General features: G+C 46.6%; 1 protein-coding gene across 1 annotated transcript in view; it reads left to right on the top strand.

The window, feature by feature from the left end:
- The first annotated feature begins 5,963 nt into the window (after positions 1 to 5,963).
- Positions 5,964 to 16,356, top strand: part of CLDN19 (claudin 19) — a 196,576-nt gene continuing 186,183 nt past the window's right edge. Inside the window, exon 1 of the mRNA XM_078642992.1 lies at positions 5,964 to 6,311. Within this exon, the coding sequence (XP_078499118.1) occupies positions 6,089 to 6,311 (223 nt within the window). The 5' untranslated portion in view covers positions 5,964 to 6,088. The remainder of the gene's footprint in view (positions 6,312 to 16,356) is intronic.

Raw genomic sequence — 16,356 nt, 5'->3', positions numbered from 1 at the left:
AGACGGATCTTCCCTGGCACCTTTTTTATAGATGGGAACAACCTCCGCCCCCCTCCAAGATGAAGGAATCGGAGCTCCCCTGCAGATGGCAGTAAGTAAGCAGTGGATAAGTTTGCCCCACCTCGGGATATCTGATCTCAAGAGATCCCCAGGAATGCCATCCGGACCAGCAGCTTTTTGGGGAATGATGGTACTTATGGCATACTCCACCTCCTTTAGTGTGAAATTGAGTCTTTCGAATTGGGGCTCCCCTACCAATGGGCATCTACTCAGGGCCCTTCCCTTCCATTCAACAGCATTAGGGGCATAGTTGTCAGTGGGGTCAACTTGACGAGTATATAATTTGGAGAAGTGGCTAACCCATGCCTGACTTGGGATGCTACATGTTATAAGATCACTGTCTGGTCTATTTCTGGCTCTGATTGTGTCCCAGAAGCATTTTGGATCTTTTTTAGAGCTGGCCTCTTTAAGTGCACGCCAGTACTCTTCTTCCCATTCTCTTTTTGCAAGTGTTAGTATTCTCTTGTGATCTTTTCTAGCCAACTGGATTAGGGGTTGAAATTTACTCTTAACGGCCTCTATTAAAAGAGATTTTGCCCGTCTACATGAAGACGTGTACCAGTCATGCTTTCCCCTGGGTTTGTGATTGGGCAGGTTCCTCCCTGCGGGGCCTTTTACCAAAAATACCTCCCCTATGGATTTTACGACCGCCTCAAAAATGGGTGTAGCTTTTTCAGCTGACATATCCAAATTGGTAGTATCTAATTCCATTTGTGAGGCCTTTAGTAAATCATTTATGGTGGAGAGTTTAAGCACGTCAGCAGAGATTTTACACCACTTTAGGCGTCTACCGCAGGAGGAAACCATTGTACTATGTGCACATTTGGGTGGGGCCACGATTGTTTTCCTTAACCAGGGATTAGATAGAGATAGGGATAGCGAGTTGTGGTCGCTTTCGACAGTAGGTATAACTATCATATCTTGCAACAGTCCCCAAAGTTTTAAATCCAACAGGATATAATCAATCCTTGAGGTTTGATTAACTCGATTGAATGTGGGAGCACCCATGCGATCTGACAAAGTGCGGCCATTGGTAGCTCTTAGGCCGAACTCTAAAGTCATCGCGTTTAACTGGATAGCATTTCGGGACCATCTTTTTATCGGAGGGATGGTTAGTGGTGGAATACCCCATTTAGTGTCATCCTCATCTAGGTCTGGAATATCAACCATAGGAAGAGGCTCATAGGTACAGTTAAAATCGCCCGCTACTAGGGTATGGTCACCTTCAGCATGGTCTCTAAGTTGTGCCTCAAGGTTAGTTATTACCAATGATGCGGCCCCATTTTTAGTGCCTCTAGCATAGACATTATACAGGACAAGGGTTAAGCCCCTACTGGGGTTTCTCAGTATGATTCCAAGTATATCTGGGCTATTAACCTGCTTAGAAGATATGCAGCAGTTAAGAGAAATGCTTACCCAGATAAGGAGCCCCCCTGAGGGTCGTCCCCTCCCCCGTATTGCTTTCTCAGCGGGTATGAAATGAGTTACAAAACCTAACCTATGGAGTGGTTCGACGCTCCAAGTCTCCTGAAACAGGCACATTTTGTGCACATCGACCAAGTCATTCCATTCTGGCAGACCCAGTTTCCTATGGATCCCTGCAAGGTTCCAGCTAAGGACTTTTATAGCGTCCTTATCAAAGTTGCAATTATTTTTGGTATTAGTATTAAATTGTATTCCCAGTCCATTATTTTTGTGGTTATGGGAAATTGGCTGGATGTTACTGGGAACTGTGCTGGTTATAGGATTAGAGCACTCGGATTGCGAGCTAACTATCATGGATGTCACCTCCCCCCTTTTCGGGTCCAAGGATAGGGTGCTGGTTGCTTCAGGAGTAAGCCAGTCTACATCTTCAAGGGCACAAAACCTATTCCAGTGTGCGAACTGGGATAAAAAGGGGTCGGCTACAGGAGGGGCCTGCCAAGGTAGTTGCCATTGGAGGAAACTATGGTGTGGAGCTTGTAAGTGTGCTCTATTGATTGGTAAACCTGACCTCGGGTATGTTGTCTAGGAGCCAATGTATAGAAGTAAGAAAGGGGGAATGGGTGGATTCCGGTGCTAACTCCACTGTTGTGTGTGTTGCAGATATAATTCACTACTGCTGGGTTCTTAAAATTAATAGTAATGACATCCCCTGCTATTGTTTTGATGTTCCTACCTATCCACTCTCCTCTTCTGACTGCTAGTATTTCTCCAGTCATGTATGGGGGTAAAGGTCTATTTATCTGTAACCATTAAGCGCATTTATTTCTTAGCTCGGCAATGGATTCCCTTCTTCCTTCCTTCAGCGGTGGTACACCCGTCAAAACCACCACAAAGGGTGATGCTTCTGGTGGTAGATTGAGTGTCCTGAAGCGAGTTGGTTTGGACTTTGCCTCTTTGTTTATAGTAGGTGTAGAGACTGATGTTGTATGTTTCCTGGTGCTTTGTTCGTCCTTGCCTCCCTGTTTAGGAGGTTTGCTTGTGCCAGAAGCCTGCTGGGGCTGTGGGTTAGAGGCAGTAATAGAATTTGAGACAACATTCGAAGCTTTCTTCCCAGTGTGGGTCGAATGATGCGTGGCTGGCGCTGAGTTTACTGGGGCTGGTTTAGATTTAGAAAGAACATCCTTTGCAGGTTTGCTGGATGGTCCCCCCAAAGACCCCACTTTAGTGCCCTCTTGAGGTATTATGCCCGCATTTCCACTTTGCTTATTTGACCCAAACCCTTTAGTGTTGACTAATGATGTCAGTCTGTCAATTTTTGACATAAGAGGCTTGATGTGTGCTATAATCGTATCTTCAAGATCAGCTTTCAGGTCGGCTACCATGTTTGCCACCCAACAAGGTATGCCTGGTGAGGAGTTGGAGGTTGGAGTCACTAAATTATGATTGCGTACATTAGCTTTAGGTTTTTTCTTGCTCTTGTGGACGCTACTTGAGGTGCCTGCGCTCTCTTTTCCTGCAGTTGGATTATTTGACATTTCAGTATCCCTTGTGGGACTAAAATCAGGAAGAGTATTATGGAAAGACCCTGAGAGCTCGGTAGAAGGCTGGCCGCACGGGAGCTCAGCAAAAGAGGCAGTGATTCCAAGGCTTAAGTCCAGATCATCAGCAACATCTAGAGATATAGCCAAGGTGTCGACTGCTACCTCCTGAGAATCGTGCACAAGTATTGTTGGAGGTAGAGATAGCCTCCTTTCTGTGCTGGCTATAGCAGAAGATACTGCCCCTATAGTCTGTTGTAACATAATGTCAATTGCAGTAAGGGTGGGGACTGGTTGAAGGTTGGATTCCTTTAATTTGGTTTTCGATCGAAGAACAGGCATTCTTCCAGATTTCAAACCCCTCCTCATACTGTATCAATTGGCCAAGGAAGAGAATATGCAGGTAGAATGGCAAGACCAGTATTGGGGTAGATGCAGAGATGGACACTCGGTAAGGTATAAGGATAGAGAGCACTGTACGGGCAGTAGCTAATTAGCTAGTTACCTGACCGGTGTGAGAGAAGTGGCCCGGCCCGGCCTCGTCTGGCCTCTGAGGGCCTCAGAGGGCCTGCCCTTTGCCCGGGCTTCGCTCCGGGCGTCCCGCTCGCGTCCCACAGAGCGGTCTCTGCTCCTTCTTAAGTAGCCCAAAAGGAGGGCGGTGGGCGGGGCTAGCAGGGGGCGCTGGCCGGATGTTGGTAGGCCACGCAGGGACTCCTGGTAGAGCGAGTCCCTGCCGCGCTTCACCCCTGTCGATGACTCACCGCCTCACTGCCCCCAAGGTCCGCCAGGCGCACTCTCCCAACGAGAGAAACACGCAGCGGCACCCGCGCAGCGGCACCCGCGCAGCGGGTGCGGCAAGGAGCAGCGTCCGTGGCAGAGAGGACAGGCTCAGTGCTCCAGCAACGAAGGATTCCGCAATTAAGTTCAGGTAGGCACTTCTGTGCAAGAGATAGCGTGTTCCCACTTGGTCCCCGGGTAGAAGGCTCTTTATCCACTCGCTCTGCCGGGCGGGGGGCGGGGCTAGCAGGGGGCGCTGGCCGGATGTTGGTAGGCCACGCAGGGACTCCTGGTAGAGCGAGTCCCTGCCGCGCTTCACCCCTGTCGATGACTCACCGCCTCACTGCCCCCAAGGTCCGCCAGGCGCACTCTCCCAACGAGAGAAACACGCAGCGGCACCCGCGCAGCGGGTGCGGCAAGGAACAGCGTCCATGGCAGAGAGGACAGGCTCAGGGCTCCAGCAACGAAGGATTCCGCAATTAAGTTCAGGTAGGCACTTCTGTGCAAGAGATAGCGTGTTCCCACTTGGTCCCCGGGTAGAAGGCTCTTTATCCACTCGCTCTGCTGGGCGGGGGGCGGGGCTAGCAGGGGGCGCTGGCCGGATGTTGGTAGGCCACGCAGGGACTCCTGGTAGAGCGAGTCCCTGCCGCGCTTCACCCCTGTCGATGACTCACCGCCTCACTGCCCCCAAGGTCCGCCAGGCGCACTCTCCCAACGAGAGAAACACGCAGCGGCACCCGCGCATCGGGTGCGGCAAGGAGCAGCATCCGTGGCAGAGAGGACAGGCTCAGGGCTCCAGCAACGAAGGATTCCGCAATTAAGTTCAGGTAGGCACTTCTGTGCAAGAGATAGCGTGTTCCCACTTGGTCCCCGGGTAGAAGGCTCTTTATCCACTCGCTCTGCCGGGCGGGGGGCGGGGCTAGCAGGGGGCGCTGGCCGGATGTTGGTAGGCCACGCAGGGACTCCTGGTAGAGCGAGTCCCTGCCGCGCTTCACCCCTGTCGATGACTCATCGCCTCACTGCCCCCAAGGTCCGCCAGGCGCACTCTCCCAACGAGAGAAACACGCAGCGGCACCCGCGCAGCGGGTGCGGCAAGGAGCAGCGTCCGTGGCAGAGAGGACAGGCTCAGGGCTCCAGCAACGGAGGATTCCGCAATTAAGTTCAGGTAGGCACTTCTGTGCAAGAGATAGCGTGTTCCTTCGTTTGCTTCATTTTTTTAATTATACAAAAAGGAAATTCACAGATTCAACAAACGATTCTATAGTAAGATTGCCACGATACTTCACGCCTATATCAATCTAAAATATAATAAATATCAATTTAAAAACCAATAAATAGAAAAAACAACCCACCAGGTCTACAACCTCAACAATTAGACAAAGGCGCCCCGATTCACAAATACTTTGGGATGAGGAGGTATCTCATACTGCTGTAGTACAGCACTGGCGTACTCCTGGGATGCGTGAGCAGGCCAGGAGTACATCGTAAGTAACAGAAAAAAAAAACAATTATGAATCGAACACACCAACTCCAGCCCACTGCGTGGCGCTCCCTTGATCTGTTTTCGAACGTTGTGTTCACATGTTACATTCAACATTTATAAGTGCCCTTTCACATTATATAAACCTGCTTGGTAGCTGGCATGGCTATGCGTAGTTTTTTTTGCCTTGCTTTTGTTCTAACTGCTCCTCTGACGATTCCACCGCCACCCCATCCCTACACACACATACGCACACACACACGCACGCACACTTGCCGTAGCCCACTCAGTGTTGCATATGCACGTATGCATATGTGTCCTTGCGGGCACAGGGCTGGCATTGTTGTCAAGATCCGAAGCTGACTGCCAGTGGAGCCCGGCCTTTGTCACCAGGGTGGGTTGGGGCAAAAGGGGTGGGGCAGAGGTGCTCCTGCATCGCTAATGTCAAATACCACGAACTTTCTCCTCTCCCCGGTGGGCGTCGCCATGGCATTCCAGCATTCTGCCGCCTGCCCACTGCATTCTGCAGGCTGGGAGAGCAGCCACTCATCAGTGTGTGTATGCCGGGCACAGCCGATCTCCACAGATCCCGAGGCTGAATATGAAAGTTGATCACTTTCAAAGTCCCGACATTCGCAGCATCTCCTAACTGTTCCAGCTTTGGGCCTTCCTCTGTGGTGCAATGGCGCTGATCTAACCCTGCAGCACCTGTGGGGTGCTATATTCTGATTAAGGCCCTGAGGAGAAACGGAAGGATTTCGTTTGACGAGATAAAGCCAGGTCCAGAGGGAGCCGCGCGCCGTTGACCATGGCCAATTCTGGATTTCAGCTGCTGGGCTACTTCCTGGCCCTGGGGGGCTGGGCCGGCATCATCAGCACCGCGGCGCTGCCCCAGTGGAAGCAGTCCTCCTACGCCGGGGACGCCATCATCACGGCCGTCGGGCTGTACGAAGGGCTGTGGATGTCCTGCGCGTCGCAGAGCACCGGGCAAGTTCAGTGTAAGGTCTACGACTCGCTGCTGTCTCTGCACGGTATGTGACCACAAACAGGCAGCGGGGGACACGCAAAGCTCCAAAGGTTCTGTGTTGTTGTTGTCAGATTTTGGGGCAGATTTGCAAGCCTCTTGCGCCACGTTTGGGTCACTTTTTCCATGTTAAAAGTGACGCAAAATCTGCCCCTTTGTCTTTTACGCTTTATTTCTAAAGTGAGTCAGAACATGAATACTTTGGGGCTTATTTTTTTACAAGGCCCTTGCGCCACTTTTGCGTCATTTTTAATCTCCGAATTAGGGCATGTTTTGCCACAGCAGGGGTCGGAAATGTAGGCCAGTAATTGCCTCTTTGTGTTTCCGAGCTCTGCTTTTTTAGAAAAAACGTGAATTAACTTGGACATTTTTCAGGTTCATGCACTGAAGATGCGAAAAAGACGTGCACAGACCCCTCCATTGATGGCGCAATGCAGACCCTTAGAGCACATTATAATGCGGCCTGATAGGTGGAATTCATAAGTCCCGATATTTCTCAGAGTTAGGGCTGGATTTTGAGACACTTCATCTCCGAAACAGCGAGCAGAGGTTGCCCTTTTCTGTTTCTGAACTGTGCTGTCTGACATAATGCTCGAACTCAGAGAAATAGGGTAAATGGATTCACTTTGAACACTGCAGGCAAAATAAAATAAGGTTCACCTAGGCGTTGAACATACGCATCCCATTATGACTTGGCGCACATCCTTTGACTAATCTTCCATGGGTTACCTCTGTAACGTTCCGGAAGGGTGAGGAGCTCTTGCCTCTGAAATATGCCATTGTCATAAAGGTCACGACCTTGAGTTCTGACAAGGCCAACTCAGCATTCCACATGTCTGAGGTGGGCACAGAACTTGCTGCATGCAGCTCTAAGAAGTGGCAGGAGTGCGGTATGAAGCACTATGTGAAAATATGTTTTTGTTTGCAATGTTTAGGCCATATTTCACAGAAGAACAAATGTGTTCTTTTCTCCTAAGGTAAGGCAATACCATGTTGGCCCAGTTCACAAAGGTATTTACTAGTATATGAAATGGTATTCTAGTATTCATGCATTCTTAAATAACTTTGTGGATTGGCACCAAGTTACCTAAAATGGGGAACATTGGACTATTCAAGGGCTATTCATATGCAATTAGTACAACCAGAGATTTGCCCTCTTAACACATTAAGGGCCTGATTTGAAACTTGGCGGACAGGTTACTGTGTCACAACAGTGACCGATATCCTGTCGACAAAATATAAATCCCATTATATCCTATGACATCTATTATTTGATTCACCGTGATAAAGTAACTGGTCCAATGAGTTCTAAATCATGCCCTATCTAATTTGGGGTTGGACATTTTGGTGTTGATTAATCAATGTATTTATGAGTATTTCATGTAGTAATTCCATCCAACTACTTCAATCATAAATGACTTTGTGAATCGGCCCCCTAGGTGCACAAAAAATATAATGATCTCTGCTCACAAAGTTTGGAGTGAGTCCCCTGTGTCTGCCATAGCTAGGTTCGTTGGCTATTTGATCGGTACTGAAACATGTTTCTGTATCACAATATGTTCACAGTTATTGTTGTATTGCTAATGCTAAAAATATACAGTGAGGAGGTGTGGTGAGCAACAATATTTGTGCTTGTTGAGATGCAGTTGAAAATTCAGAAAAGGCAGATGTTCTTGGAGCCTCCAGTGAGTAAAGTTTTGTACTTGAACTATTTTAATTTACAGTAGGCATGCTTTTCTTGATTCTTCGGTCTCTGGGACTGTTGATGCTCAACAAAAATAAAAATCAAGAATCAGCAACGCCAATAGTTCTGGCCGTCTTAAGATGATACAACAATTATATGCCACAAAATGGAAACAAAGGAAAAATATTGTTGTGTAGAATAATGTGGCAGTTATATGCTTGCAATAAAATGTTAAGTTAAAAAAAGTAACTATTACATATCATTTTCCTAGAACAGCACACCTGCTTTTTAGCAAGCAGGTGTACTTAGAAAAGGTAGCAAAACTCTTTTTAGCCTTTTTTTGCAGATTTATATAGCGCAAACTCGACCCAAAGGTATGGGAGTGCTTTACATGAGCGCCAGTTACGTTACACAAGGACTCATTCATTTTTTGGGTTGGCACGGGAGATTGAGGGCCAGATGTAGGTAATTCCTATTTACCGACTCCTAAATACCGACTCATACTGAATCGGTATTTAAGAGTCGGTTAATAGGAAGGAGGCAGATGTAGGTAAAAAATTACAAAATCTGTAAGAGTCGGTATTTACCGAATCGGTAAATACCGATTCGGTATTTCACATTGATTCCTATGGGCCTTGAAGCCCATAGGAATCAATGTGAAATACCGATTCGGTATTTACAGATTCAGTAAATACGGAATCCTGCAAGGGTGCAGGGGGTGTCACTTTGACACCCTCTAGCACCCCAAGTACAGGCATGTGTGTAAGGGCATGTCTGTGTGTCACATGGCACAGGTGTGCATGCACAGATGTGCATGCACACCTGAATTCGGTATTTTACCACCCAATAGAATTGGGTGGTAAAATACCAACTCTTAAGGGCCTGTGGCACTCTTAGGAGTGTCACCTACATATGGATTTACAGAATCGGTATATTTACCGATTCGGTAAAATACCGAAGTGGTAAATTTACCGAATCGGTAAATATACCGATTCTGTAAATTCAGACCCACCTACATCTCAAAAGCCAAATACCGGTCGGTAACGGCCGAAATCGGCCTTTACCGACCGGTATTTGGCGACCTACATCTGGCCCTAAGTGATTTGCCCTGAATCACAGGATCCAGTCGACCCAGAGGCTCGAACCTTGGTTTCCCAGCTCCAAAGTCGGCAGTCTAGCCGTGTAGTCTTAATATATTCTAGAAAAATATGATGGTGCACAAAGAAAATGTACTATAGTTGTAGCACTATTTTAACCTGAATACATATTTCAATCATATAAGATTAATTCTTGAGAAAATATAAAAAATATAGAAAATGGAAAGAAAAAAGCATTGACATAGAAAAGTATTTTCCCAGCACAGCCTTAGCAATAAATTGCACGTCTTTAGAGGCAGATTTGCGTGTTTGGTCAGGTAAAAGGTAATCACCCACAGTGCAAGAGAGTCAGTGGCTGAAATGTGGTGACCTATTAGCACATTTTGTATGATGTGGTGGGCAGCAGCAACATGTGGATAATCGATTTGCAGACCAATATTTGAAAAGGGCTGACCAAAATCCCTTCTATGACATCAAGGTGTTCTCTTAATCCCTCTTCTTTTTCTTGATTGGTTTGATTGTAATTGATAATCTACACTACACTAGCCATATGATTTGCAATATGTGTAGCTCTTTGGAAAATGTCTCCCCATGTTCACTCACAAAATCTTGATAAGGTGACTTACTGTTTTCATTGAGGGCCAGATGTACCAAAGTGTTGTGTTGCCCTCGAGTTATGCACAGTAATACACGGGCCACGCAATACTAAAGTCAGATTGACAAGAGACGCAAGGCCACCTTGCATCGTCCTGCAGTGCTTGGTAAACTGGGGGAACGCAAACAGTGCAGGTCACTGATTTGCGTTACTCTGTGCCAGAGAGAAGTTCCATGGGTGCAGGGCGGGTGTACCCACGCATCCAAACATGGATTTTGGTGCATTTCTAGACTTACCATAAGTGGTAGACAAGGGACAGCATCAAAATACCACACCTTCCCAGGAGAGTTGTAACATGGAGAAATATCTTTATTTCTCCTCGTTTATTTCTCTTTCTACACGGGCTGCATTCTGCAGCACACATAGAAAGAGAAGAAAGCCTCAGGGCCTGCAATGTAGACACCCTTGCACCATGACGGAAGAGTTCTGCATATGTACTAGGTAGCCAAAAGTGTGCCGGTGCAAGAATAGGACAGGAATGTGCTTCATAGTGTTAAATATGACACATTCCCCCCCTCTCCCTTTCACGCAGCGCAATCAGGTTTCTTCCTGCATTGCATGAAATATTGATAAATTTGCCCATAAGTATTTATTGTGTCTTTTGTTACCCCAACAGAGACTAAGTGAGCAACACAGCTAGCCCAAAAAATATTGGTGTATGCTCAATATTATTGTGGCAGACCACGGAGGCGTTATGGAATGTTATGTAATGTTACGTTAATGGGTATTTGTATAGCACAGCATTTATTCATTTCAAGGCATTTTGGTGCTTTGTGAAGACATTGATCTATAACGGTTATTCATACAGCAGAGGGTCTCCACTGTGGGGGTTTTCTCCTGTACCACATTGGGGTAGGGAAATGGTTTAGGGGGGCACTATCCCACATAGGTGTTCCATAAAGGGGAATTGGTCATTGTGACTTCATAGTCAAACTCCTGTGAATGTTAAATGCATGGTTGGTTGTTTTTGCATTATGGTTCACAGCGCAGTGAACCTCTGGCTAATGCATGTTAACTATGGCAGGGTTGTTGTGTAGGATCAATGGGTCTTGTCCCCTTCCAATCAATCTTGGTGTTTGTTTGACAGAGTCTACCTAGAGCAATGTTTGTGGATCTTCATCTAGTTTTGAGGCCCTTAACCCTGTTTGAAGGAGACTGGGACAAATTCCAGGCTTGCGAGCTCCCATTCTTTACCTTAAACTCTGGACTGTGTGATTCTCAGTAAATAACCTACATTCTTGCCAAGGAATAGTCTGCTTTTTACACCTTCTATTTAGATATCTGTCGGAGAGATCTGCGGAATGAAAATCTAGGTGGCCTGATGTGTGGCTCAATTTTGCCGTAATGTATTAAAAGTTACTGATTTCTTAAAAAGAATATAGAATTGCAAAAGGTAGGTATGTTCTTTGATATTTCCATCAGACACTCTTCTCTTTTCTTTGTCCCTTTTCCTGTGGTCTTCCGGTGTCTGTAGTCTCTGTAGTCAGGATGATGCCAGGACGATGGTCACCCAGAGTCTCTCAAAAGAGAACAAAATAGGGGTAAGTAGGGTGTCCACGGCTTTTGTATTCCCATCCCCACACCTGTATTAGGCAAAATTTGGGATGCTGGTTCAATCTTAGATCCCCGTTCGGTAAGGGGTTTGCTCTATCCCTTGGATACAGGGACTATGCTGTGCACCCCGTGAGGATTATCAAGGAAATCAGATTACCCAAAAAGCAAAACAAAAGGAAAGACCATGGTAATAGCCCGTGAAATACAAAAGAAAATCAAGGAAAATAAAACCCCTTTTCGCATATAGGGCTTTCCTGCGTTTTGTCTATTGGTGGTGTGATTTTAAGGTACATATAAGCACTTTTGAATCATGGTAATTTCCCCTCAGGGCCCCTCTCCATCTTTTTGTCGGACCCTTCCTGTTCCACCCCCCTGCTCGAGTCACCTACCGCAACTGCCGCAACTCTCCTGAGCTGTGGCAGCTTGACAGCAACCTCCGGTGGCGTCCACCAATCTTCACACCAGACCTCGGCGTCTCTGTTGTCCTCCACTCTACTGGGCTCTCTTTCTCAATCAGCGTGGCATCTTCTTCTTTCTTTACCATCTCGTTCCTCCACAGCTCAGCGTCTTCCTCGTTCTCTTCTGCTGCTTCTGGGCATTTCCTCCCCTTACATAGTGTTAGTCCCTCCTCCCTGGTCCTTGAAGTCATTGCCCAATCATCTGCTTCTTGCGTGGAATGGCTTCCTTCCTGTGTGGAGGAGGTGGGGATCCAGGTTGAGTCTTGCCTTCCCAGTGGAACCTCGCAATCATCGAAATACAGGAAATCATGGCATACGTCGGGTGAGTGTTCGACCTTGCTCCGATCGTCCCCCTCACAATATCTTTGTCTTCTACCTTTAATCTTGAGAGTAACATGGCCACCCATAACTAGAAGGAGCCAACTTCTCTTTTGTTTGTTGGTACTCTGCAAGAAATGGAGAACCTGAGAACAATAAAGTCTATACATTCTGATCACCTGGCAAAGGATAAAGCTGATGCCATGCAACTATACTGAATGTCAAAAGGGCCTTATATGATTGATAGCATAATTGTTGGAACACATAAGGATTTATACAGCGCAACTAATCACCCGAGGGGTATCCAGGTGCGGAAGCAGGTGTGACGGTCCTCTGCAAGATTTTAGTTGAAGGGCCAGGTCTTCAGCTTCTTGTAGAATTTTGGCGATGAGGAGGAGGCCCCTAGGTGTAGCCGAAGGATGTTCAATGTTTTGGGTGAAAGGTATGAGAAGGCCAGCCATCCTGTTTTGCTTCTGCAAATGTGAGGTGTGTGTGCAAGAGAGAGGGGGAGAGGCAGAGCATAGGTTTCTGGTGGGCTGGTGGAAGTGGAGGCGGGAGTTGAAGTATTTTGGTCCAATATTATGCAGTGCCTTCCATGTGTGTGTGAGGAGCTTGAATTGGCAGTGTTTGTGTATTAACTGCCACTATAGATCCCTGAAGTGAGGTGTGATGTGGGTTTACCAGGATAGGTCCAGGACGAGTTTGGCGGTGGCCTTCAGAATGATCCGAAGATGGTGGAGGAGTTGTTTGCGGTTTCCAGCATAGAGTGTGTTGCCATAGTCAAGTGTGCTGGTCATTGGGGCTTGAGCGACTGTACATCTGCTGCTATTGGGAATCTTTAGAAGATTTGTTTAAGGATATGCAGCATGTTGAAGCGGGAGGAGCTGACTGCGTTCACTTAAGCTGCCATGTTGAGTTTGTCATCTAATATGATGCCCAGGTTGCATGGTTGGTGGGTGATGGAGTAGCACTGAGTTCTTATGGCCACAAGGTGGAGCCCCGGGGGGAGTTTTTGCTCCTGAAGATCAACATTTCAGTCTTATGCGTGTTGAGTTTCAAGCAGTTGGTTCTCATCCATTCTGATACGTAGATCATGTATTTGGTGAAGTAGGGATCTGGTCGAGGAAGATGGAGAGGATGAGCCGGGTGTCATAGGCATAGGAGATGATGGAGTGCTGTGGGATTTGATGATGTCTGTGAGTCGTTTCATGTAAATGTTAAACAGGGTAGTACTGATGGGTGATCATTTAGGGACTTCGCAGATCAGGTCCTTGGGCTCTGATGTGTAGGGGTGAAGTCTGAGTCGCTCTGTTCTCCTTGTGAAGAAGAATCATCTACATTCTACGGCAGAGCCTTGATTTCCTGTATTGAGTAATCGTTTGATGATGCTGGAGTGTGTTGAAAGCTGCAGAAAGGTCCAGCAGTATGTGCGTGGTGGTTTCTCCTTGGTCTAGAATGGTGCAGATGTCATATGTGGCAGCAATACGTGCTGTCTCTGTACTGTGATTGCTGCAGAATCCAGATTGGTAGTGATTGTGGAGATTCAGGTCTTGGTCGATTGTTTTCTCTATCACGTTTGCTGGGTATGGTAGTAGGGAGATGGGCCTTAAGTTGATACATTTGTTGGGGTTAGCCAATGGTTTTTTAGGATGGCTGTGACTACAGCATGCTTCCACTTCTATGGGAAGGTTGCAGCCTTGATGGATGAGTTGATGATGTGAGTGAGGAATTTACTGAGCTCGAGTCCCCCTTGGTTGTAGATATGGTGTGGACAAGGGTCTATGGGGGCCTAGAGTGGATGGTCATCATGATGGAGGTAGTGTCTTCATCAGTGGGTATTCTTCAGTTGGTTAGGTGTCTGTGTGAGGAAGGTGTACGCTTTGCTGATTAAGTCCTCTGGATTTTGTTGCTTATGAAGTCGTGGGAGGGGTTGTTGGCATCTGGTGTGGAGAATTCCTTGATGTTGGCAAACATTTCTTTGCTGATTTTGGATCTGGGTTTGATCCTATCTGTGAGAGCTCTTTTCTAGGTATCTCTCAGGAGGTGTTGGTAGTGCCTTGTAAGTTGATCTGGCCTCAGCGTAGTGGTTGGTTCACCACTTCCTATACAGCTGTCTACTCACATTCTACAGTCTGCTCACATTAACATGGCAGAACACCACCTCTCAGACATTGAGGATTACTCAGCCACTACAAAAAATGCTTGCAGATAGAAAGGAAGCTAGAGATAATTAAAGCTCAAAACCAAGATTTAGAGGCTCTTTGAAGAAGAAATAGCAAATGCATATTAGATGTGTCGGAGACAACAAAAACGGCGAAGATGGAGACATATAGCAAATTTGTACAAGTAGATTTGTTTACTATAGTGCAGCTTCTGCACAAGGCACAAGGTCAGACTGATTTGCATATGGCAATGTCTGACTGGGGTGGTGAAGCGAGCTAAAGAATGATGATGGGTTAAACCCAGATCAGTTGACTGGGGGTGAACGTTTGATGTGCTCAAGCGCTCCGTCCATCATCCCCTTTGGTATTGCTTTGTTCGCCCTAAGTTGGCAGGGTATGCTCAGACGTGGGTACCTTGCTCACTTTGCTACTGGATTCAAGCTAGCCTGGCTAATGCTGGCTGATTAGCCTGAAACTGGTCCCAGGATGCTTGTTTCTGGTCCAGGGAAGACATGACTTGGCAGTTCGGGCTGGACTGTTCCCATGAGGCACATGGTCAGACTGATTTGCATATGGCCATGACTGAACTGGGGTGGTGGAGTGAGCTAAAGAATGATGATGGATTAAACCCAGATCAGTTAACTGGGGGTGAGTGTTTGATTTGCTCAAGCGCTCCGTCCATCATCCCCTTTTGAATCGCTTCTACATAAGCAGCATGAAGTAGACAAGGTTTTTCCACTGTCTCCATTTTCCCGAGCTTCAGTCTGGCAGTTCAAGAAGTATGACAGGAGTCTACAACTGTGAACAACAACCTCCCGCAGGCTGTAATCTCATATGCCATGCTTTATCCAGCCTGACTGAAGGAAATGCTGCAGGGGAATCTCCATGTCTTTGTGAACCCCAAACAGGTGGCTCTCTTCGTTTTAAAATGCATGAAGGGGTGGAGGAGATGGGCTATGGTTATCTCAATGTATTATTTATCTGGGAGTCAGATGTGTGCTAAGAAAACAAAGCGTATTGCCAACTTATCACCTATACTATCAGAGGGCTTAAGTAACCCTAGTAAATCAAGGCAAGTCCTTGCACAATTTGATAGGCATTGTATTACCATTGATGTGGCCGTACCCTAGGAAATGGACCTGACCAGAAACCTGGAACAACAATTAATGCATAGCTGGAGTGTTCAGGGATTTTTTTTATCATAACCCCCATAACCTAGTATTTTTGCTATTTTAAACAGGCATGGCATGTCATTTCACTCTCTGCAGTGGCATAATCCAGGACCCCAACACCCACAGTGCAGGGGGGGCGAGATACAGGGGGCCCCTCAGCACAATACCCCGGCCTGAGAGCTCCTGATTTGGTCAGAGGGGGCCTGCTCCGTGTACTTTGCAGGGGGGGGCCTCAAGTTTTGTTATGCCACTGGCTCTCCGAATGTTATGATAGATGCGGAAGGCCAATGTGAAGGCATAGTAGGAAACTCATAGATAACCATTGTCAATAAATATTGCCTTAATATGGATTGCCCCTCCTTTTTAGGTCGAAATCTACCAAGCAATGCAGCTGGCTGGTTTGATAACAACGTCTTGGGGACATTTGGAAAGCTTCCCTAGGAATACATTCCACCCATTGCTTACCATTGGCTTTGTGCTTTGTAAATCAAATAAACGTGCTTTCTATTTGCAGGCTCTGTTTCTTTTAGGCTGCTTAGCTTGGGGTTGTCCCTTCCCTTGCCCAAATCTTATTTACTATATTCTTCCACCAGTACTGGATTTCTGTAAACAAGCCTTTACATCTTGTTCTTATCTTGTCACATTTGCTGTGCAACCAAAGACACAGGTCTAATGTCAGGCTCTATCTTCCTTGGACCTTGGTGTTGACTTTTCTTTCTCTTCAAAGGGAGAGGATTTATGAGATAATCATGCTGGATACTGACCTATGCTGGACAAGGCTGTACAATGTAATATTTTTCTATTTCACAACAAAACTTAAATGACTATAAATGAACTGTGCAGATATTTCAGAATATATCAGAATTAGGACACAATTAATGAACCACATTTTCAGGTAATTCTAAGTGTAGTGGAAGCAAATAACATAATACAATCAAAACAAACCAATACA

Source organism: Lissotriton helveticus, chromosome 5_1 (assembly GCF_964261635.1).
Source record: "Lissotriton helveticus chromosome 5_1, aLisHel1.1, whole genome shotgun sequence".
NCBI classification, from domain to species: Eukaryota; Metazoa; Chordata; class Amphibia; order Caudata; family Salamandridae; genus Lissotriton; species Lissotriton helveticus.
This window is presented reverse-complemented; position numbering and strand designations above follow the sequence as displayed.